The sequence below is a fragment of the Cryptomeria japonica genome, chromosome 7, assembly GCF_030272615.1.
Source record: "Cryptomeria japonica chromosome 7, Sugi_1.0, whole genome shotgun sequence".
Taxonomy (NCBI): Eukaryota; Viridiplantae; Streptophyta; class Pinopsida; order Cupressales; family Cupressaceae; genus Cryptomeria; species Cryptomeria japonica.
Window position 1 is genome coordinate 593,925,186 of NC_081411.1, and position 24,501 is coordinate 593,949,686.

Genomic DNA, 24,501 nt, shown 5'->3' on the forward strand with positions numbered 1-24,501 from the left:
ACTATTTCGACTGGAGGAGCGATGACTAGGATGCTACCTCGTCTGACACTTGGTTGATGCCAATTTGATGTTGCTGAGAAGCTAGCTTTAATTAATTCTTCTAAAACTATCTGCTTCTTCAACGAACCCTTGCTCTAACTTCTTTTGTCTTTGATGTGCAGGATGATTGATGTACCTTGCCTTGAAATGTTGGATTTGGAAGAAGTTATTCCTGATGATGCTTGACTGGAGGAGGTCACCCTTATCCTTGCTTGATCTTCTTTGATGATACTGAGCTGGAGGAGATCATCTTTGTCCTGGACCGGATCTTCTTTGATGAGAACCTGGCGACTTATAGATGCTCCTGTCCTAGGAGTCGCCATCTTGATACCTACACAACATTTCAAAATTAGTATTATATCTTGAAGTGTAGAAATTAAACTTAAAAGGAAGATTTAAGATTTTAATTAGGAAACTTCATGATAAATCTTTGAGTTATCATTTCCTAATTAACCATGCAATACTTAGATTTTTCCAAAACAAATGTCCAAAAATCAAACCTTAAACAAGGGTGTCAAGATGATTTTGCCATACCTCCTCTTGAGTATTAAACTCTAAGAAATGATGTAAAAATAGATGAATTTCGCTAGGCAATGTGTAGATCAACGTTCTCCCTTAGATGAATTGCGCCTCCCTTAGCCTTCCAAAAGGGTTCCACCTTCCACTAGCTTCTTCAAAATCTGGAAATTCGCCTTCATTCCTCTGGATTTCGTTCCTCAAATTGCTCCTCAATTAGTAGAATTTCGCCTCCAATATGCTATATTTCGCTCCTCCAATTCGCACTTCAACTTTGCACTTGAAAAAGGATGAATGAATGATTTGAACTTGAAACAATGCCCCCCTATTATATAGAGCGCTCACCTTCTTTTTCCCCAAGGCCGACTTGACAAAAAGGGTAAAACATAAATAAAAAACCATAAAGAAGGAGGCCGACTTAATAATAAAGGCAAAATAATGACTATTCAGCGCTCAACTTGTATTTTTTTAATTTAAAAAATTAATTTTAGTGCCTCCAAGGTGGATTTTTTAATTATTTCAAGGCTTAAAATTAATTTATTAAATGCAAAATGTTTTAATTAATGCGCATTTAATTCAACCTTCCAAATGTTTTGAACTTGGCAAATTTGGTGAAATTTCGTGCAAACTGGAGAATATCACTTTTTAAAACAAGGCTTAATGACACTTCATGATGATTTCGCCCTGGACCCTCAGAGAGGGTTAGGAGTGATTTTCCATTTTAGGCTTATAATCCACCAAAATTTGATTGTTGAACCCTCATCGTTATTTCCAAGATCAATTTCCTTGCACAATTGAGTAAATTCATTGAAAATCTTGAAGGCAAAAATGTCTTTTGGAGGAATTTTGCCCTGGACCCTCAGCAAGGGTCAGGAGCGATTTTCCCAATTTTGCTCAAAATTAGCATTTTTCAACGTTCGAAATCTTTTCCAGACATTCCAACTAGGCCTTCTCACTGACTTGCAAACTTAGCTCCATCAAATTTTGGAGAAAAGGTGTGATTTTGAGGTTTTTCGCCCTGGACCCTCAGCAAGGGTCAGGAGCGATTTTGGTGATTTCAACAAAATCCTTCATTATTTCAAGCTAAAACTTTTTCAGGAGGCAAAAGGAAGTTGCCCTTGTTTCACTTATGTCCAAAACTTGACTGTTTTCCATGCAAGATGAGAGCTATTCAAAATTTCGCCCTGGGCCCTCAACAAGGGTTAGGAGCGATTTTGCCTTTATTGCCCAAAATTCATCAATTTGCAAGCGTCCAAACCTTTGAATGATGTTCGACCTTCCTTCCAGGAGACCCTGCACATAAAAATTTAGCCAAAATTAGTGACAAATAGGCTCAAATAAAATTTTCGCTTTGGACCCTCAGCAAGGGTTAGGAGCGAATTTCACAATCTAGGCTAAACTGCTCAATCTTCAAGTTTCAAATCACTTCACAAGGCAAGGTAAGATTGTTTTGAAGGCCAGGAAAAAGGCTTCAAGTTCAATCAAGGTGGCAAACAAAGTTTATAATGAATTTCGCTTTGGAACCTCAGCAAGGGTCAGGAGTGAAATTCCTAATCTTGGCCAAAATCCATCATTTTCTTCAAGGTTTTCAATCAATTCCATAGTTCAAACAAAATGCTTTGTAAATCAAAATTTGGTCAAATAAGGCAAGGAATGAGTCCTAGGTTGATTTTTGCCTTGGACCCTCTGGAAGGGTCAGGGGCGAGATTTGCTTTGGACATCTTGAGAGGGTCAGGAGCGAAATTCGCTTTGGACCCTCAGGAAGGGTCAGGAGCGAAATTTGACTTTTTGAACTCTCTGTCAGGATAATTTTATGGAACATAACATTTAAGTATAAGTGACATTTAAGTTATATTCCATATATACTTTCAGGATGTTTGAGAGTGGTTTCAGACCTCCAGGAGCTATATTGCAAAATCTAGTTTTTGGAGGTTTTTCAGTTTCCAGACTTAGTCAAATTTCAAGATCAGGACTTGGCCAAATTTCAGGACATTCCAGACTTCATCACTCAACAACTTGACTTAACTCAAGCAGAACTTGCTATCCAGGTGATCCCCTTGGCGACACTCAAAATGCAAAGGCCAACTGACAAAACCCTAAAAGACCTAGAAAACAAACCCTAGAAAGCAAAAAAGTAGGGGTCCCCATTTGCAATGGGGCGATGTGTGAAAACGTCACAACACTACCTCAAGGCACCAGTTGCATCATTCGTCAGGTATGTTGAAAACAAAGGAGGATCAACCAAAGTCATCGCAAGACCTACATCGAGCATGATTGAGGGAGCAGATAGTTTCAGAAGAGTTAATCAAAGTTAGAAGACCATCGTGATCATCGCTGAAGTTGGATAATGTTGAGTATCAAGAAATATTCCTTCATGAGGATCTATCAGGCCTATGAAGTGCGAGTTGAAGTGGTATCCTAGTCATCATCCCAGTCACCACTCACCAATCAGGGAAAGTCTACCTCAGCATGTCTTGATTCAACGTACCTGACTCCCCAGTGATGGCACAAACTTCGAGGCACCTACCTTGTTATCTATTGGTCATGCCAAAATGTTGTAATCATTTCATTGGCCAAATTGAGATTGTTATAACAAACCCTAACTAGGGTTTTCATTGTAAAATCTTAGCCATTGATGGAGATTCAATCCTGGCCATTCATTGTAAATGAGCTCTCTATAAAAGCTCAGGCTCTTCATTTGTAAAGGTTAATAGTTAATAGTGCTAGCATAGTAGGTAGCAAATAGTTAGTAGAAGAAGAATAGAATAGCAATTAGAATAGAAGTTAGAGTAGGAGAAGGCAAAGATTGTTGCCAAACCTTGTTGTAAAGAACAATGGATTTCATTGAAGCTATGATGAATTTGATTTATTACTTCAACAACTCGCATGGTCTTTGCTTTTGAATTTGCTTTCATGTTGATTAGATTGAGTGAAGGAATTTGTTGAATGTATTCATGTGTAGTCCTCCTTATCCATACCACTAGCCTCTTACTGATTGTAAGTGTGCCTTGTGTGGTCAACTAGAATGATATGAGCTTAACTTTGAATCATTCTACACTCATTGCTCATGCATTAACTTGAATGGTGATCAATGTTTGATGGTATTGATTCGAACATCCTTGAAACGTCCTTAGAAGATTGCACTGAGCTTGTCTCAAATTGTTCAGTTTGATGGTGAGACCTCGCGCAGTAAGATTCCATCTAATCATTTACTCATCTTCCTTCATTCTTAGGATTAGAATAGACTCCCTCAACCCTTCATCTTTTGCCATTTTTTCAAATCAAGTTAGTTTAGGACAAAAAGCATCGCTCTATTGAAATATCATATGATCAAGTTCCAACAAATCAAACATTCAGGCATTCAAATGTAAGTCCCGTTGTGATTCCAGCATAATCACATCAAACCAATGAGCTTATCCACACGTAGTGACCCTACATTCATGAACCTTGGAGTCTTCTCAAGTGATCCTTAAGCTAATCTTCAGCATTTGAGAGAGTTTTTTCAAGAGAGGATAAGATAGTTAAGGTATTTTATTCTATGTTCGCATGTGCCTAAAAAACACATCAACAGATGCCTTTGTATTTTTTGATTTATTTGTCTATAGGCATAGTGGGGGTGTTGATGTCTTCTGCATTGTACAGTGGACAAAACTCACCACATAAACTAAAATTATAGAGCATAATGTAATAATCCCTAAATTATTTAGATCTACCTTTGCCAGTTATTTATTATAGTTGCCAGTTAAGTAGCTTACATAACCAGTACCAGCTTATGACACAAGCTTTCAAATTTGTTTTTTGCTCTATCATGCTTTACATGGAACAGCTGGCTTACAAATGTCTGAAATTTTCCAATATTTCAAATTTAAATAAAATTACTGTGCAAATCTCTGAAATTCCTTCTTAGAATTAAAGATTTAAGCTATATATATCTCGCAATTCTTGTCTCATTTCGAAGCCTTAAACCGTTAACTTACAAATCTCTTCTTTAATGATTTAAATGATTGACTTCAAATCCCTCAATTTCTTCTCCAACTTTAGAAGATTCGTGGCAGTTTACAAATCTATCAAATTCTTCCCTAATGTTAAAACAATTAGCTCACAATTTTTTTGATTTCCCTAACAATCTTTGTAGATGTAAGCAATCAGCATACAAGTGGCTAAAATCCTCGAGCACTTAAAAACTATTAAATCAATTAGGTCGCAGAAGATGGGAGCCTTACAATAAAGAAAGAAAGCTGTAATTCAGACACAGTCAGAATTAAATTTATAATATTATTGCACAATAATTAGGAGTGAACTGGAAATGATAGTAATAAAAGAAAAAAAAGGTAGAAGAAAGAATCGCAAAGGGAGGGTGCGAACTTTGATCCAGTGAAGAAATCACAGTATTAGTGTTGATGCTTCTCAATGCCCCTACCTCTGCCTGCTCTGCTGCATCCCCTTAAAACTTCCATGAAAAGCACTAAGACACATACCATGGTGCTATGTTAGATGTGCTGGTTTTTATTTGATGTCACAAATACATTCAGTGGTTAAACCCAAATACATAAGGCATTTTTTTAATTTAAATAGGTTCATATTTATCTTTGCAACTGCTTATGAGGAAAAATGGAAGCAAATATCCTTTACTTTCCCATATCTAATTCTATGTATATTATGTGGTTAATGAATTAAGTATTTGAAATTACATTTCACAAGGCATAAATGCATTCTATGTATTTGGTGGTTTCATTTTCACTTATTTATGATATTTTTGGAAAATGATAATTATAAGCTTCTTGCACTGTTTAAGCTTGTCATCACCTATACGAGAAACTTCAAATTCCAATACCGATTACTGGCTATTCAAAGTTCATTACATGCGAAAAGAAAACAGAAAAGTTATTTTAGCATACCAATTGATCATATTTCCATACCTCCATAGTTGTGTAGGAAACTGAATTCAGTTTTGTTTTTGTTTCCAAGCTCTGGTGTATATCAAATATATTTTGTCATTAGCTGCACCTAGGGCAGGGCCAATATTATATAATTATATTCATGTCAACTGTGGTAATTTCTATGTATATAACACATTAGAAGCCATTTTCAAGCTGTAACACGAGAGATCATAATCCATTGTTACACAACTACTTGGACTCTGAATTGACACAGTGAACCAAAAGAATCAATGGAATTCAATTACTTCAGTTGTAATTGGCAAAAACTTGGGCCAAAATGTAATGTCCCTGCGGTGCTTTGGCTGCTAGGGTGATGGTCAATGTGATTGCATTTCTTGGATCTGTTTCAGCAGTTGAATTTAATCTATACAAAAGCAAGTGTGAAAAATAAATGAGCCTTATGAGTTTATAATTCTTTGAAGTTGTCTGGAATGTGTCATCATGAACCAATTCATTCATGTAGTTTGATCATTATCTGTTAAATACGAAAGCAAGTGTGAAAAATAAATGAGCCTTATAAGTTTATAGTTCTTTGAAGATGTCTGGAATGTGTCATCATGAACCAATTCATTCATGTAGTTTGATCATTATCTGTTAAACTTGATAATATTTACTATTGCAAACATGACTCATATTTATGCAGTTAGTGATCATGCTATTTTCATGAATAATTGATAGTTAAGATTTTCAATAATCAAATATGCTGCAACCACTTCTTTAGGCAGCCTAGCTACTAATTGAAATGTTCCATCATCCAAGGTATTCATAAATTTAGCCAGGGACTGTTTTTTGTCCACTGTTGAATTCTGGGAGAAACTAGTGAACGAAATTGCAGAGAAAACTTTTCACGTGTGATTAAGAACCTGCCAGACGTCATAAAAAATGTGAATAATTTTGTGAAATGTATATTGCAGATGTTTATAGATGAAATGTTGGAGCTGGTTGAGTTAAACAATTGTATGAAATGAAGTGATAGATTTGAGTGACAAGGAAGGGAAAGCAAGTTCATATAAGCACGTCATGGTTTTGCATTTCCAACATAGCATGACAAGGAAGTTAAATGGTGATAAAAAATTTGAATTGAAAAAATATTGCATTGCATCATCCGTAACAAATTGACAACTTGTTGACAAGACAATTAAGTGTTGAAGATGTTATAGCTACAGTCGGATTCCTCTGACCAACCTAGCTAATCCAAATGTCTAATTGGCCTATCGGCCTTAGACATTTGTATGTATTCAATTTACTTGTTCCTGTTAACATGTTCTTAACTTGTAGATCAAATAGACTAATTGTGATTACCGATTTGTTATTCTAGTAATCATTGTCATGTTTACTATAGTCGTGTATAACCTATTAACTATCGATTTATATTAATCGATTCTATTTTGTTATCGGGCTGTTTAATATTGTTTATGTAATGATCAGTATCGGTTATTCATAACCGATTGTATGTGATCCCGGTTGAACATAATTCCGATTATATGAATTGGTTTGTAACAAATTAATGTAGTGAATGGCCATTGTCTCTCTTCATATAGAGTCACGACTTCATTGAAAGCCATCGGGTATCATATATCTACATAGTGTGTTTCCTTTGGAGTAGATGATACAGCGATACAATAAGGAGTTAATATACAGCAGTCTGTGAATATAGCAGTGCGTGATTATCACCAACTTGGAGGAATTCAATAACCTACAGCAATCAGTGAGCACTAAAGATCGTGGCTATAGATATAAACCAGCAGATCATATATATGATGACAGATTGAATCACATTCAATTGTGACATATACACACTTTAGTTCGTGAGATTCACTCACAGCGAATTCAACCTATATTCTACAGATTGGATTCATATCTTACATAGTTTGAATTAATATCAAACTGAGATCAAAGTTAAAATAAAAGTTAAAATTACTTGTTAAATCTGATCAAAATTTAACATAAAGAATAGGAAGAAGTCAAAAAGTCCATAATAGAATTTTGTTCCTTATCACTTTCTACCAGAACAATAAAGAATAGGAAGAAATTTGAAAAATCCATAATTAAATTCTGTTCCTTATCACTTTTTGTTGAGAGTGGTAAGAATTCATTTATAATAATTATGACCACTCTAGGTAGAAAGTGAGAAAGAACAGAATTTAGTTATGGACTTCTAGACTTTCTTCTTGTTCTCTATTGTCCTAGTAGAAAATGATAAGGAACAGAATTCAGTAACAAACTTTTGACTTCTTGTTCTTTATTGTCCCATCAATAAGTCACCAACTTGTTACAGGCGTTGCAATGCAATTTTTTTCAATTCAAATTTTTTATCATCATTTAACTTCTTTGCCGTGTTGGAGATATAATACCATGTCCTACTTCTATAAACTTGCTTTCTGTTCCTTATTACTCAAATCTATTGCTTCATTAAATATTAGCTGTTCCACTTTGCTATTGCCTAGCATTGAATTTGAAGGAGCTGCAAACTTGTTTCAACTTCTAGCTGTGTGATTTGGATTGTACGCAGGATTTTTTGAAGGCTTTGCCTATTTTTTTGGCTCCATCATATCTTTGTAACGGACGCATCTTTAGTTTCCATAGTTTGACTTCAAAGTGTTCAAAGTTCAAACCATCTAAATCTGGATTGATTGTCTGTTGAAAATTGTATTGTCCACTATTAAATAGTTTCTAGTTGTGTTGTAGCTGTTTTGCTACCTTAATAAAAAACTACTGCCATATATTTACTTACAATGCAACTTGTGGAGTTTAAGATTTGAGATGCATATGTTGTATTATAACAGTCTTCCATTGCACTGCAGTCTGTACAGGGTTTGGAGAAGATCTCTCACAGACGTGCATCTTCCTAGCTTTGTGATGGTGTTGTATGGTACTATTTATAAATCTGGATTTTTTTTTCAATTGCTATTAAGGTAGTCTTCTAATGTAAGGCCTCTAAGTACAGTCCTCCGAATTTTGAACTACAATAGCATAGCTAATAAATTTAAAAGTTTACAGGTAGTCTTTGTTGTGACGTTTTCACACATCGCCCCATTGCAAATTGGGACCCCCACTTTTTGCTTGGTAGCGTAGTTGTGTTAGCTTAGTTGTCTAGCTTGGCAATAGTTTGAGTCTTTAACGTCTTGCTTGTGAGGAGACCCAATGCCTTGTCGTCAGGATGTGATCAAGTTAGGCAGTCTAGCAGTAGAAGGTCTTCCTTTGGATCGATTTGGAGTCTTTGCAGCTCTAAGTGCTTAGGTGATAGGTGAGTGCCGAGATATTCATCAAGATGCTTCACAATGCAACCTCTAGGTCAAGGTAAGTCTGAGGATAGATAAGTAGTCGAGTAAGCAAGACACCCAAAGGCAGGGTGAGGAGGCAAGAATCGATCAAGCCTAGGTGGATGAAGAATGGATGTCAAAGAAATTACAAGTATCGATGGAAATAATTCCATGAGGTGGAGAAATCCACAACCTTCCAAAATCCGGGACTTGGTGGAATCTACAACCATGAGGTGGGGTAGTGACGTTTGCCCTTGGCATGCTAGAATCCATGACTTAGGATGTTCACTTGGTCAATGAAAGTGAAGGTGATGAAATTCAGTATTTGTTCTTCGAATCCACAATTAGGAGGCGACGATCAGATGAAGATGATTCAAGATCTAAGTGATGGTGAAGAGAAAGAAAACAGCAAGCCAACCCTATGAAGAAGTTACTTTACACTTGGTGAAATCAATAAGTGAAGAGGTCCAAGTGAGTTTTCCATGACTCAACAAAATCCATGCCTAGGCAAACCTTGAAGACCTTGGAGATGATGTTAAATGAAAGTGGCAATGATTGAGTTTACCCTTGAATCCTCCAAGTTTACCAATTTGAATGATGATAACCATCCATGGACTCAAGGAATCCATGTCTCACCAATACCCATGACCCCACAGAATCCATGACCTAAAGAAATCCACGACTTAGGGGTTCATGGAAGGCAATGATGAAGGTAAGTTGCAAGGTCCCAGTGTCTTGATGGGTGATAATGAAAATGCCTTGGAGTGAATTGGATGAAGAAATATTGATGATGAAGGTGAGTGATGATGATCAATCCATGACTTGCCAAAATCCATGAAGTAGCAAAATCTACGATTCAAGGGTGGATGGCAAGGTTGATCCATGAAGTGAAGAAGAAACAAAGAACTTATTCAATCATTGACTCGGAGAATGAAGATCAACAACATGATGATGGGGAATTAGTTGACTAGGTGTTGGAGTTTGCAAGCTTGAATGATGATGATGACTATCCTCCACTTGCGAAAATCCATGCCTAACCAAAATCCACGAACATGAGAAATCCATGACTTCGAGGTGGATGGTAGTAGTTTATCCACGGGTTAAGAGAATCCACGATCTAGTGAAGGTAAGTGCAACATCCATATGTTTGAGTAAATGAGCGCCAAGTGAAGTGAGTTCATGATGTGATGAGGTGACCAATGCAATCAATAACTTGGAGGGAGGTAAGTAAGTTTATCCATGGTGGGTGAAAATCCACGATCAACAAGAATCCACGCCCTTCTAAGATCCTCAACCAAGGTGAGGTGTGATGCGACTAGCAAGGAAACCTAAAAGCACATCAAGCAATGAAATTAAATTTAATGCTGATAAACAAGTCGGCTTCCTAAGGATGTGAACCATCAAGGGATAAGGTGCTTATAAAGAGGACAGATGATCATTTCATTTGATCATCTCAAACAAATTCGGTTCATGAACAGATCAATCACAGCGATTTCCATCAAGCAAGAGGAAGCAATTCAAATCAGAAACTCAAATCAGGGCTGAGACCTTAAAACATTACAAAATCAGACATGGAAATCAGAGATCAAGTCACCATTTTACCATCATTTAGGATGCATATTAGATTAAGGGTTGGTCAAATCTGTCTATATCATTTGTGTTTGATGCTATCCTTGTTTGTTTTACAGGTGACTAAGGAAGAGGGTGAAGGAGCAGCCTGCAAGCATTTTAAGGAAATATTGCAACAAAGAAGGAAAGCTCTCCACAACACTTCAGCAAGGTAGAGGAGGAACATCCAGAGATAACTTCATCAACAAATAGCAGATTGCAAGGAGAGAAGCAGAGGATGATTAAATGATGGTGAAGGAGGACATCTCAACAGCTTGTGGAGGTCAAGGTTCAAGGAAGGATATCAGCACAGTCAATGAAGAGGTGCAGCTCATGATCGGATGCAAGACTCAACAAGATGGTGAAGGGGTCAAGATTCACAATCATGAAGGATGAGATTTGCAAGATACAATATCATCTATCTTCATGGACAGCAGGGAGAGAACCTCAATGATGCAATGGAAGACTTACTACATCCAAATATTGCATGAGGATGGATGAACAAAATGATGCAATCAATTAAATTCCTAAATTAGAGAAGGTCGATTTAACTAAGGATAGGCAAGCTGAGGTGGTGCTGACTCATCTCCATTCATCAATCAAGGTCAATATGTCCAAGTTCAGTGAACCTACCTCATTCAAAGGTGGAGCAAGTGACACTTGTCACTTCATCAAATATCGTTTATCTTATCTAGCCTCGATTCCTATTAGTTAGAATTCAATGTTGGACGTGTGTCCAAAAATGTAATTTTGTCATTGGTCAAGTATTAGATGTAATGCAAAGTTAGTTGTAACTAACACTAATTAGGGTTTTCTCATGTAATCTTGGTCATTCATTTGTAAAGGGGTCTATATAAGGCTTGCTCTCCTCATTTCTAAAGAGGAAGGTTAGAAGAATTAGAAATTAGATTAGAAGTAGAGTAGGAGGAGAAGGCAAAAATTGTTGCCAAGACATGTAAATAAACATACTTTTTATTGAATTTATGGTGAGTGGTGGTGTTTCTTTAACATATTGTATGGTTTCTTGTTATATACTCATGTTAGATGAAGTTCATTGATTGTGATGGAGTAACGTGTGGATGTTGATAAATTCCTTGGTTCATACTATTTGTGGTTGGATGATTTTCAATTACAGTGCATAGTAAGCCTGAACCTATAAATGTGCTAAGTTCAATTGTGGATGTGCTTATTTAAGTTGTGCCACTGTATTGGGTATTTGGATGAATGTTCATGATATGAAAACGTTTCATTTCCTTTGGAAGATTGCATCGGTTTTGTGTAGTTGTTGGCAACATGGCAAAGTGAAGCTCGGTTTAAGGAATGTGTCCATCGAAGCATGATCCAGTGCTATCATTGATCTTAGGAGTAGATTAGATTTTCCATGTTCCAGCCGCATTCAAGGAAAACTTAAGCTCCCTTGTGATTACAACAATATCACATCAAATCATTGAGTTATCCACACATCAAGACCTGACAGTAGAAACCTTGGAGTCATCTTGTATGATCACATAGCTTAGCATTCGAGAGGAATTTGTTCAAGAGAGGATAAGATACTTGGTATTTTATTCTATGTTTGAAGTGCATAAAAAACACATCAACAGTCTTCTAATGTAAGGCCTCTTAGTACTAACAATTATAAAAATTAAAATTTTTACAGAGTTGCATTGTCAACTGCAGCAAATATTAGCTTAGAACTTTCATCATCTACCATTGATTGGGTTATGGAAGAAATTCCAATACTATTGGGTCTTTTGTCAGATACTCACGCTAATATATGTACCTTTTAAATTCTGATTCTCCACATGCAGTTAGTTTATCTTTAGATTGCCATTTTACACTGTAGTCTTGAACTCTGGGATCTGAAGGTGTAGTTATTGCTATCTCTAGTTAATTGTTTCTTGCAGTTTTTGGGTCAATGTGGTCTTGTTCTCTTAGTTTAATATTTTGTTATTTAACTTCTTGATTAGTATTCTTTTAATAATGGGGGTATGTCTAATAAAAAATGTTTGGGTTTCAAATGATAGAATATGCATGTGTCTGTTTATCAGATTATCTCAAATAGCAAGAGCTGCTGCTTCTTCTCGAGAGAATATAGAAAATATATTTATCAATGGTCTGGTAGCCAAAGCTATATTTTTGATATCTGTCACCAAGGCAGTGGCCATGCAACTCATAGTTCACCAAGATTCATGTTATTTTTTTAAGATTATTTGGATGAAGGGCATTTGAATCTTGGGTAAATTTTTTAATTGGAAGAGATGAAATAACTCTTTTGGTTCGCTCCAGGATGTGATTGGACTTCTTTCAACTTGTGCAAGTGCTTCTGCTGTATTGACAAGGGAAATGATTGAAACGGGCACCTCTAGCATCCTTAAGGATATTCTTACTGCTTCTGGCATTGTTTCACAGATGGTCATTACTCCGTTCACAGATAATCTGACTAATAAGGTTATATTGAAGTGGTTCATACACCACTTTTTAAAGATATTTGTTCCTTGTTCAATTTGTGTTTTTGTTATTAACCTTTAGGACACTTCACATTGTTAACTGACTTGACATTGTCTTTCCTACAGTTGTATATGATTGTCTCCATTGTGAATGAGCTTCTTCCATCAGTATCCAATGAGAAAATTTCATTTCTCATCAATGATGATACGGGCTTGAGTATTTCTACAACAAACTTTGCCTTGAGAATATTGCAGATAACTCTGCTAGAGCAAAGCTATTTTAAGAAAACCTGAGCTTTTGGTGAAATTTTGAATGAATACTTTTCGACTGATGATTCAGGCAACAATTAATATAAATAAAATATAGTTTAGCACTGACATGAGTTTGTGTTATAAGTATCAATGGTTTTGCAGATATATGCTTCAAAAGATCAATGTGCAATTTAGCCACCAATGTCTGGAAGTTATCAGCAAACTGTTGTACTTCAGCCCTCAGAAGATGTTGAAGCATTTATTACAGGAACGCAACATATCAAGGTATATCTCACATATTGCTGCCATTTTTGAAATATTTACTTATTTGCTTTTATGTTTCAGACACCCACAATTTACTTGTGGTTTTACATATCCGCAGAGTTTTGGTTGGAAAAGGTTTTGAAATTTCACTTGAGCATTGCAGATGGTAGAAATTTTAATAAAAAACTGCCTGACATGATTTTCAATATGTTATAGAGAGAAGGTGTTTTTTATGCAATGGGTATACTTGTATCTGTAGGGAGCACTATATCAGGGGAGGATGAAACTCATACGACATGGACCTTGTAAAAAACACAAAGAAAGTGAAGCAAGTCAAATAGAAGAAGTTTTCAAAACTCATGCAAGGCAATTAAGGCTACATACTTTGCTTCAAATTCAGGGGCTACAAAGGCTAGAGCTGCAAATAGTTTTTGTAAGTTGACAAATCTTTTTAAGAAGTTAGATGGGGCCTTGTGCAATTTGAAGGGAAAATCAATGAAGGGCAAACAAATTAGGGTTGTATATGATAATCATTATGGTTTCAATGGAAAATTTGAAGGCAGTGCTAAAGAGTGTAAGGGGAAATCAAAATGAAAGGGTAAAAATAGTGCTGTCTTTGATAATCATAGTTACTAGGAGACCCATCTCCTACCCCTGGAGACACATCTCGGAGATGGAGATGCTTCTCCGGTACTGGAGACCTCTTCGGAAACTTCTGGACACAGGGTGCTTTTGGCTGCCGTTTCCGAAGTCTCTTGACCAAAAATTGACATCTCCTGCCAGAAAACTTAGGGCAAAATGCAGTAAAAGGCAAAAAATGGAAAGCAAATTAATAAAATAAGCCTGCAGCAAAGCAAAGTCTTGGAGAAATAACTAATAAGGAAACTGTCTCGTAGGAAGACAAAAATCCATGAAAAGTTATATTGATCGGATCTACTGATAGTGTAGACTTTTTGAGAGGGACATAAACAGTTTTATGAGTGATTTTTTGTCATTGTAATGGTCTAAAGAGAAATTGCCTTTACTATTTAGCCGACAATATTGAGTGTGCTCAACACCTATATTACCTTACTTTCACTAAACCATTTAGACTGGCTATGGTACGGGCAGTATAAGCAATTTTAATTTCAATTTTTGTTCAATTTTAAAGTTGATGCTAAATTTTACCACTGTTATTGTTTTCCAAGTTATCTGTCATGATATTTTCTGAAAATTATTAAACTATATTAAAAAAAATTGCCGTCTCCAAGTACCCGTCTCCTATTTATGAAAATTAGTTGTACCAATACCAGTACCAGTCTCTGGAATCTCCAAGTACTCTCGTCTTCTGGTAACCTTGCTGATAACAGTAAAATACCATCAATCATTGCTGATGTTCTGGCCAAACTGTGCCAAGATGATAGCATATCAACTTTTGAGTTTGTTAAAAGTGGGGTTGTGGCATCCTTACTAAATTATTTTGAAGGCAGGAACCTGGAAAAAGATTAACATATTAAAAGCTGATTCGATTGAGCATCAATGGGAAACACTCAAAAGACTTAGAGACGTTTGTTGATGTCTCTATTCTTTTGATTGTTCATGGGAAAGAAACTTCTTTAACGGTACTAGTTTGGAATGTTGAAAATGTAGCTAGGTCATATCCCTTGATTGGGCCGACCTAGCTTGGTAAATTTTAATGTGGCCTTCGGCCTTAAAATTTATTGTGTATGGGCCTATTTGGGATATTGTGTAACTTGTAAATTCAATAGGTCAGGACCTATTAATATGTAACTTGTAAAGTGTTATTGGTCAGGTCCTAACCGATGTAACTTGTGATATTGGTCTGACCCTATAATGGCGAATGTAACTTGTGGTTATAAATGGGTCTGACCTTATAATGTAACTTGTGAATTTGTAATTTGGCGCCAAAGCCGACCTAGGCATAAGGGTTAAGGGCATGCATATAAACTATAAAGGAAGTGACTTGAGGTCACAAGTTATAATAACTCAAGCGAATATCATCTGCCTTAATGTGATCTGTTCTGCTCCAAAGATCAGCGAACTACATTCTGAAGCTAGCGAACTCAGTCACAAAGTCAGCGATCTGATCATAGGTGCCAGTGAATCTCATCTAGAGAAGTGGAGGACATTATACCAGGTTGACGAATCATCTTCAAGGGCTGGCGAACCCTTGCTAAGACAGTGAATTGATAAAACCTTCAGTGTACATGTTGCATCTACAACAAGATAAGTTGGTCTTGTTGTCCAAGTTGTATATCTGTCATTGAGATTGGTTCAATATAATCTGAGATATTAGTTGCTGGGGTTTTCACCTCCAAGAGGGAGGCTTTCCCAGGGTATCAGCGTGTTTTGTGTTTACTTTACTTTGCATTCTTATTTTCTGTTGATTACTGCTAATCTGATCACTAAAAACTAACATGGAAGCTGCAGGATGCACTTTCCTCAGGAGAATTTTGTATACAACTCAGCCAGGGTCCAAGGTCACACAATTCTACGATCCTAGCAGTTTGTATGAATCGATTGCATTCAGATTTCTTCTAAAAATGTGGTTGTGTAGAGCACAAGGAGAAAAAGCTCTTAGTAGCCACCCTCCCAACTATTTTATACATAGAACCTTTAGCTAGGATCATTGATATTGAAGATTATCTCTCTCCTAGATTACATATAAATAAAACTGAAACCAATTCTCCTAGTACTGTGGCTAAGCTTGGTACCCATGCAACATCTACAGAAGTTGCTGCAGAAGGTGGATCTTCAGCAAGATCAAGGTCAAACTGAAAATTCTGCAGATTCAACAACATCAAAACGAGAAAAATCTGTCTCAGGAAGTGTTACAACTGATCTCAATGGCAGACAAACAAGAAGAGGGGCTTCAATGAGAGATGCCTTAGAGAGAGAACCACAATAAAATCGAGCAAAGAGGATTTAGTGATGAGGTATACAATCACGATTTCCCATAGTTCCAACTGTCTCCTTGTTTTATATAATGACATTCTGGTCAGTATTTAGTAGTAGAATGCCCATGAAAACTGTGAAAGTTTATATGTTTTAACAAATCAAAGGTAACCGTACAAAATATGATTGATGGATTAATGCTCTTGCACTTAATTTGGCAGAATTCTACTGATGCTCTTAAGAACGCTAGTTTTTGTTGATGCTTCTGTGTTTAATGCTTTATTTAGTGCCCATTTGATGTACTTTTTGTTTACAAAAGTAGGACCCACATCTTGCTCCTATTATGGCTATGGCTGGATCATGGCAATGAATAGCAAGATAGTGAAAGCCTTGATATACCCTATTTGCAGAGAAAAACAGAAGAATACATTATTATACAAATATCTTTAAAATATGTGTATATAGTTCTGGTCAGTGTATTCACCATTTTATATGTATTCTCAGGGGCTGTTGGAGGAACCAACTTCAAATTGTGTGATGGATGGGCCGAATGGCATGTTATTGAGAGATCCAGTCGATATAAGCGGAATATATGGTTAGTTTGCAGTCATTGGGTTAAAGTTTAAAGCATTAAAAAATTAGAGAACTTATAGAGAGGAATTCTAATATTAAATGCATCTTTTTGCATTCTTTTGCAGACATCTATTAGTTCAAAATTATCCAACAAAAGTAAGGAGCAGCCTACAATGAATTTTTTTCACTGGAGACAAACTGCTAGATAGATCATCACCAATATATGTAGCAATTAGAAAAAGTGTGGAATTTGAAGTGGATGAGCCAAGGCCTTCAGGGTCAGAATGGATGAGGGAATTGATTTGGTATAAGTTCACAAAATTAGATAGAAGAAGGCAAACGCACCAAAGGGAAAATGTAGATAGGAATTTGGAATTCATCAAAGCAAATAACAATTAGGACAATCACAAAACCTAAAACTGCAATGAAAACAATCCTAATCTAATCAATGAAAACATGAAGACAAGATATTCAAAATGAAATCAAAGCAAACCAAATGCAGATATCTCCTTCATTACATATTCAAAATGTAATGCAATCTACATTAATTGGTGAACCCGACGTGAACTAACCCCTTAACCATGTTTTTGAGTGCTTTTGAGCTGATTTGCAGGTGAAAACCCAAGAAACAGGGCAACTCAGGGCTTTCTGGACACTTCTGCGCCTGTGTAGGAGGGATTTGCGCCTGTGTTAAGGATATCTGCGCCTGTGTCAAAGAGATTTGCGCCTGTGTCAAGGCATTCTGCGCCTGTGTTGAGACATTCTGCGCCTGTGTAAGGCCAGAAACAGAGGTGAAACCAGTGTTTTTACTTGCAAATTATTATGTCTTCATTTTTTTCTTATATTCTGGTTTTTCTTTGGCACTAATTCTCTGTGCAACACCTTGGCGTTACGTGTGACGAAGACTGAAAATGAAACTATTAACAAATCTTATGCAGGACGCGGTCAAAGACTTTTATTAAAACATCTTGCATGTGATTTTAAAAGTAGTTGCACATCTAATTTCTTAAAGGTTAATGAACACCATGCATGCTTTGTTTGCTTTTAGTTTGATTGCATGTTTTAACCCTTAGAATTGGGCCTGCCTCCCGATTTGCCTGGCACTTCGCACAGGCATTGGTGAGAGGGAACGACCCAAAGTGGTGACGAGCTAAAACCAAGCTCTTCCGAACCACTCTAAATAACTGTGGATGCAACGAAAGTTGTAGACAACGGGTGCTGGAATGGTATTGCAACGATTTATTCGCCGGATCAATACCCACCCAAACGGATGCCCTTACTAGAATCTCTTGTTTTTAGAGGCCAAAATCCTTCTATCTGTTGGCTCAGGCGTTGTGATACGCGCATGTCGAAGACACCTCTCATGTACTCCTTAGTTAGAGATAGCAAGTTCTTGGGAAGTGATGCCCCTTGAACTCGAAGCTTGGTATGCCCGAGAAGTGAGTGCACTGTAAGGGGGAGCCAGTGCTACCAGGCGTCTAGCTATCCGGCTAAGTGTTGTATTTCGGGTAGAGGATTCAACAGATATTGCCCTTGCTAGCCATAGGATTTGTTGTGAATGAGCATGATTGTCTTGGGTCTAAGTCCAAACATCTTGTCTTTTGTGATTGTCAAAAGTTGAATTATACAATTGTCACAAAACATCATTTGTCAAACAAGTCCAAACATTGTCCAAACAAGGTTTTAAAAAGAGAACATCCATCCAACAAAGTTCAAAACATTTTCAAAACATGGCTTTCAAACACATTGAAATAAAAAAAAAAAAAAAAAAGGTTGAGATCTCATTTCAACAAACATGTCACTATGGAATGCAACTAATGGGATTGACGAATGCATCCTAAAAGGATGACAATGCAACTTATGTTTTTGGACTTTTTTGAATTTTTGGAATGACAACTAAATGCAATGAAAATGTGACCTTATTTTGGACCTTTGAGTTTCTATGGCTTGATAATGTTATGCAACTAAGTGCAACCTATTTAGATGAAAATGCAATCTATGGCAAGAATGCAACCTATGTTTTTGTTGTTTTTCAAGATTTGGACAAACTTTTTGAAATGCAAACCTAAAGACTCAACCTTAGGAAGTTGAAATGAAGCCAAGACCTTAAAGGACAAAGGACCAAATGACAATAGGACAAATTGACAATGTCTCACCTATATGCTTGGATACTAAGCTAGGTTTGACAAAAATGATATTGATGACAAAAAGACAAAAGTTTGATAAGGTCTAGACCTCCTAACAACAACTTAGGGTATTATCCAAAGTTTTGAATTTTTTCAAGTTTGACAAATCCAATTTTTGAGACTAAATGCAAGAAGGCAATGAGTATGACAATGACTTAGGATATGACATGAAAATGATCTAAGGAAATGATATGACAATACAATGATAAGGATATGCGAAGACCAATGACTTGGAATATACAAAATGCAACCTATGCAACCTAAATGGGAACCTATCTTGGATATGACAATGAAATGCAAACTTAGGGAAATGATTTTGAACCTAAGTGCAAAATGAGGACGCTTGCAATGAAAATGACTAAAATGAAAGGAGATGACAGTATGCCTTAGGACCTAAGTTGGACTATGCAAAACCTAGCCTAAAGTGACATGAATGTTGAGACAAAGTTTTTTTATTTTTATTTTTTATTTCAATGTGTTTGAAAGCCATGTTTTGAAAATGTTTTGAACTTTGTTGGATGGATGTTCTCTTTTTAAAACCTTGTTTGGACAATGTTTGGACTTGTTTGACAAATGATGTTTTGTGACAATTGTATAATTCAACTTTTGACAATCACAAAAGACAAGATGTTTGGACTTAGACCCAAGACAATCATGCTCATTCACAACAAATCCTATGGCTGGTAAGGGCAATATCTGTTGAATCCTCTACCCGAAATACAACACTTAGCCGGATAGCTAGACGCTTGGTAGCACTGGCTCCCCCTTACAGTGCACTTACTTCTTGGGCATACCAAGCTTCGAGTTCAAGGGGCATCACTTCCCAAGAACTTGCTATCTCTAACTAAGGAGTACATGAGAGATGTCTTCGGCATGCGCGTATCACAACGCCTGAGCCAACAGATAGAAGGATTTTGGCCACTAAAAACAAGTGATTCTAGTAAGGGCATCCGTTCGGGTGGGTATTGATCCGGCGAATAAATCGTCGCAATACCATTCTAGCACCCGTTGTCTACAACTTTTGTTGCATCCACAGTTATTTAGAGTGGTTCGGAAGAGCTTGGTTTTAGCCCATCACCACTTTGGGTCGTTCCCTCTCACCAATGCCTGTGCGAAGTGCCAGGCAAATCGGGAGGCAGGCCCAATTCTAAGGGTTAAAACATGCAATCAAACTAAAAGCAAACAAAGCATGCATGGTGTTCATTAACCTTTAAGAAATTAAATGTGCAACTACTTTAAAAATCACATGCAAGATGTTTTAATAAAAGTCTTTGACCGCGTCCTGCATAAGATTTGTTAGTAGTTTCATTTTCATGTCTTCGTCACACATAACGCCAAGGTGCTGCACAGAGAATCAGTACCAAAGAAAAACCAGAATATAAGAACAGAATGAAGACAAAATAATTTGCAAGTAAAAACATTGGTTTCACCTCTGTTTCTGGCCTTACACAGGCGCAGAATGTCTCAACACAGGCGTAGAATGCCTTGACACAGGGGCAAAATGCCTTGACACAGGCACAAATCTCTTTGACACAGGCGCAGATCCCTCCTACACAGGCGCAAAAGTGTCCAGAAAGCCCTGAGTTGTCCTGTTTCTTGATTTTTCACCTGCAAATCAGCTTAAAAGCACTCAAAAACATGGTTAGGAGGTTAGTTCATGTCGGGTTCACCAGAAAATGTAGCTAAAAATATTGTAAAACATCAAATACATCATAAGCTATGCAACCACAAACATAACCTAGTATATGATAATTCTAGCAAAACATTCAAAAGAATAAGGAAATAAAAACACTATTATACTATGCAAACCATATATTTGAGCTCATTCCTTGACCTCCATTGTTTCTCTCTCACCTCCAAATTATTGTGGATCTCACCTCCAAAATGCAAGTGTATGCAAGCAAGATTATAATTCGAAAAATGATAGTGTAAGGATACTAGAGACGTGGTTGATTCTCTGAAAATGTGGTTAGGTTGATTAATTGATTGATTGAAGAAAATTATCCAATTTATAGACAAATTGGAGAGAGGACAAGATTAGCATGAAATTGATATTAGAGGCAATTGATTTCAAAAAATTGCAAAATTGTGTTGAAGGAAGAAGGTTATGACACCTTCTATGTCATGAATTATGACATATTGCCAATGCAAAGGTTAGAGGACTAAAAACCTATGACATCTTGCTATGCCAATGGTATGACGCATGAGAAATTCATGCTTCCACCGAAGCACAAAAATATGGAGAGACTAGAGAGAAATTGATTAGGTGGAAATTGAATTTAGCAGATTAGAAAATGAAGTGGAAATTAGGAATTAGGAAAATTAAAAATGATGAAAATAGAAATTAGGTGAATTAATTAATAGGTTTTCATCCATTAATTAATTCATGAAAGAGACCTAGGACTAAATAAATAGATTTATTAAACCCACAAAGAATAAGAAAAAGGATTAAATGAACAAATCATAAAACCCTAGAAATAAGAGGACAAGGAATTAGGTCACGACAACAAGAAATTAATGTAGGTTCGATCATGATTCTGATTGACAAAGGACCAATATTGATAAATGATTAAAATTGGTTGACAAAAATCAATGACAAATTGACCAAGATTGACAAGGAGATCAAATTGATAAACGCCAATTGACATGATTGAAGAGGACAAGGACCGATGACGAATCGATCGCAAAATGACAAAATTGGCAAGGACAAGGATCGATAACGAATCGATCACAAAATGACGAAATTGACAAGGACAAGGATCGATGACAAATCGATCGCAAAATGACGATATTTGACAAGAACAAGGATCGATGACGAATCGATTGCAAAATGACGAGATTGACAAGGACTAGGATCATGACGAATCGATCGCAAAATGACAAAATTGACAAGGACAAGGATCGACCAAAATCATGACTGAAGATTGTTATCGACAAGACCTAATTTGAAAGCGATAAAAATGAGGAGTGCCAAAGAAGGACTCGATGCTCGCAAATGATAAAGACCAAGTGCGCAACATAGAAGAAATGTTAATGCGATGCAAGAACCCTAAAATAAGGCAATGCACAAATGTTAAAGTATGACTCCACAAGCGTTGACCATTTTTAGATGTCTACAGAAACAATTTGACCGAAACACATAAAGAGTGTGCTAGACTGATGAAATTTAAAAAATTGCCTTGTATTGACAAGATTTTGAAAAAAAAACTTTCCAGAGATATATAAAAGAAAGAAAGAGAGCACACATGATATTCTGTTGCTACTTCAAGTTCTTGTTGAACTAAACAAGTTAGTTCATACCATCGGTCCTCAACAAGAATTTTTGAGTGACAAACTGAGTCCAAAGCTAACATACTAACTACAAGATGCAAGATATTGACTACTATCGGTCTGCCCAATTGGTGTCATTAGTTAACTGAAAACTGCCCATTTTTGTTTCCACTTGAGATAAGGAAGAAATATTTTATATTTTGTGTTACATAAGATTTCTCCAATATCTTGCATCTTTTAGTTGGTATGCTAGCTTTGGACTTAGTTTGCCACTCAAAAATTCTTGTTGAGGACTGATGGTATGAACTAACTTGTTTAGCTCATAAAAAATTTGGATAGGAACAAAATATTATGTGCTCTTTTATATATTACAGGGAATCTTTCTTTCGAAAATTTTGTCAATAGAAGACAAATTTTTAATTGTCATCAGTCTCGTAAACTCTTTATGTGTTTCAATCAAATTGCTTTCTTTCGGCGTGTTTGCCTTCTTCTATCTAATTTTGTGAACTTTATACCAAATTGATTCCCTCATCCATGCTTACCTTGGATGCCTTGGCGCTTAAAGGTTTGTGTTGCAGAAAGTATGCATTTGAGGCAGCTGCAAAAGTGATGGATTTGTGTGGTGGGCAGAAGGCTGTCCTCAAAATTGAGTATTATAATGAGGTCGCCAATAGTTTGGGTCCAACTCTTGAGTTTGACACACTTATTAATCATGAATTAGAGAGTAAACTTGGAATATGGAGGACAAGTGCAGGGGACTTAGTGCAGGCTTCTCTGGGATTATTTCCTTGTCCTTATTCACCTCATACAGATTCTTCCCGTGGAAGAGAAAACTTTAAAGTGACAGAGAAATTCACTTTCTTGGGTTTCTAATGGCTAAAGCTCTTCAAGATGACTTCTGGACTTGCCACTTTCCAGAGCATTTTATAAGCCTCTTCTCGGGAAGGTGAGTTTTTCAATGATAAAGCCTTTCTTTCAATTTAGGGTATCAATTGGAACTGACAAGTTTTTGGGCATAAAGGATATTGATTTATATGATATCAAGTACTTTGACATGGAGGTTGGAACAAAATTTTCAGAAATGCAAGCTCTTGCAGCTCGAAGGCAATACTTGGGAGTCAATGGCAGATTTTAAGAGCATAGAAATGTCAAGCTTACATTACCATAGTGCAAAAATTGAAGACCTTTGTGTTGATTTTACTCTTCCTGGTTTCCCTGACTACCCTCTCAAACAGGGGGAGCGGTATTTTGGTACATTCTCAGATGCTCATTTCTGTGAATTTGCCTTTCGACAATACAAAGGCTTTTATTTCCCAACTCTGTAAGAATTAGTTGGATTCATCTCCCCTTTGTTTTCTGCAGTTTACGATATGGAGAATATATTTCATTGGTTGTGAAAGCAGGAATCATTCCACAAACGGAGGCCTTTTGAAAAGGGTATAATCAGGTGAGTGACCTTTTATTAGAACTAGCTCTAGATTTGGTTTTAGTCATTTTAACACAACTAATTCTAGATTTGAATAATACCATTCACTCAAATTATTATGTGCATTTTTTAGTGACCCAATGACCCATCTTTATTTTTGCATGCTTTTGGTGATTGAATGCTTGTTTCTATCGCTTACAGGTGTTTTCCATCTCGACATTGCAAGTATTTTCAGAAAAGGATTTGGAAACTCTTCTATGTGGTGTGCGTGACTTATGGGAGTTAAGCAGAAAGTGGTTCAATTGATGTTTCGAAGAATCCTACATTCTATATTAATGTTTAGTTACTAGACTTAACTTGTAAGATGTTTTAGCAGGCTGAACTGCTAAGTGATCACATCTTGAATTCGATCGTGGTTATATCGGGTGAGTTCTATTTCTTCTAAAAATTCCCTAACATATAAGAATTTCAAAACTATTTGCAATTTATGGCCTTGAAAAATCTCCACAGCCTGTGCTTGAAATTCATTATGTGATTTCCTATATTGGGCCTTTTCTTTTAATTTATCATTTGGTTTTCTACCTAACATAGTGAAACAACATTTTGTTGCTCACTCTTTATTTGTATCTAAGAACTTTTTTTTTCTTAAATAGTCAAGACATCTAAAATGATTCATAAGGTGAAAAAGAGACGTTATATTTTTTACAATGATTAAGAAAAATCAAAAGGTGGTGATTTTTTTTTTGAGGTGTGATTTGATCAGGTGAAAAATAAAAAATATTGTGTATAAATAATAAACATATTTAAATGTGATTGTGTATA

General features: G+C 36.3%; 1 protein-coding gene and 1 long non-coding RNA gene across 7 annotated transcripts in view; both read left to right on the top strand.

Moving 5' to 3' along the window:
• LOC131049021 (uncharacterized) overlaps positions 1 to 24,501 on the top strand; it is a 37,046-nt gene that overhangs the window by 9,339 nt on the left and 3,206 nt on the right. The window contains exons 2-6 of one of the 5 annotated variants that reach the window (XM_057983032.2): positions 12,653 to 12,814; positions 12,940 to 13,350; positions 13,589 to 13,762; positions 16,729 to 16,819; positions 16,923 to 17,451. In XM_057983032.2, the coding sequence (XP_057839015.1) occupies positions 13,267 to 13,350; positions 13,589 to 13,762; positions 16,729 to 16,819; positions 16,923 to 16,933 (360 nt within the window). In that variant the 5' untranslated portion in view covers positions 12,653 to 12,814; positions 12,940 to 13,266 and the 3' untranslated portion in view covers positions 16,934 to 17,451. The other 4 variants (XR_009106652.2, XR_009106653.2, XR_009106649.2 and 1 more) reach the window with 4 other exon arrangements.
• LOC131049042 (uncharacterized) lies at positions 20,126 to 24,163 on the top strand. Of its 2 annotated transcripts, XR_009106656.2 has the most exons (4): positions 20,128 to 23,199; positions 23,333 to 23,504; positions 23,616 to 23,700; positions 23,881 to 24,163. It is a non-coding gene; the product is annotated as an uncharacterized LOC131049042 (long non-coding RNA). The 2 variants fall into 2 exon arrangements; XR_009106654.2 differs by having other exon boundaries at positions 20,126 to 23,504.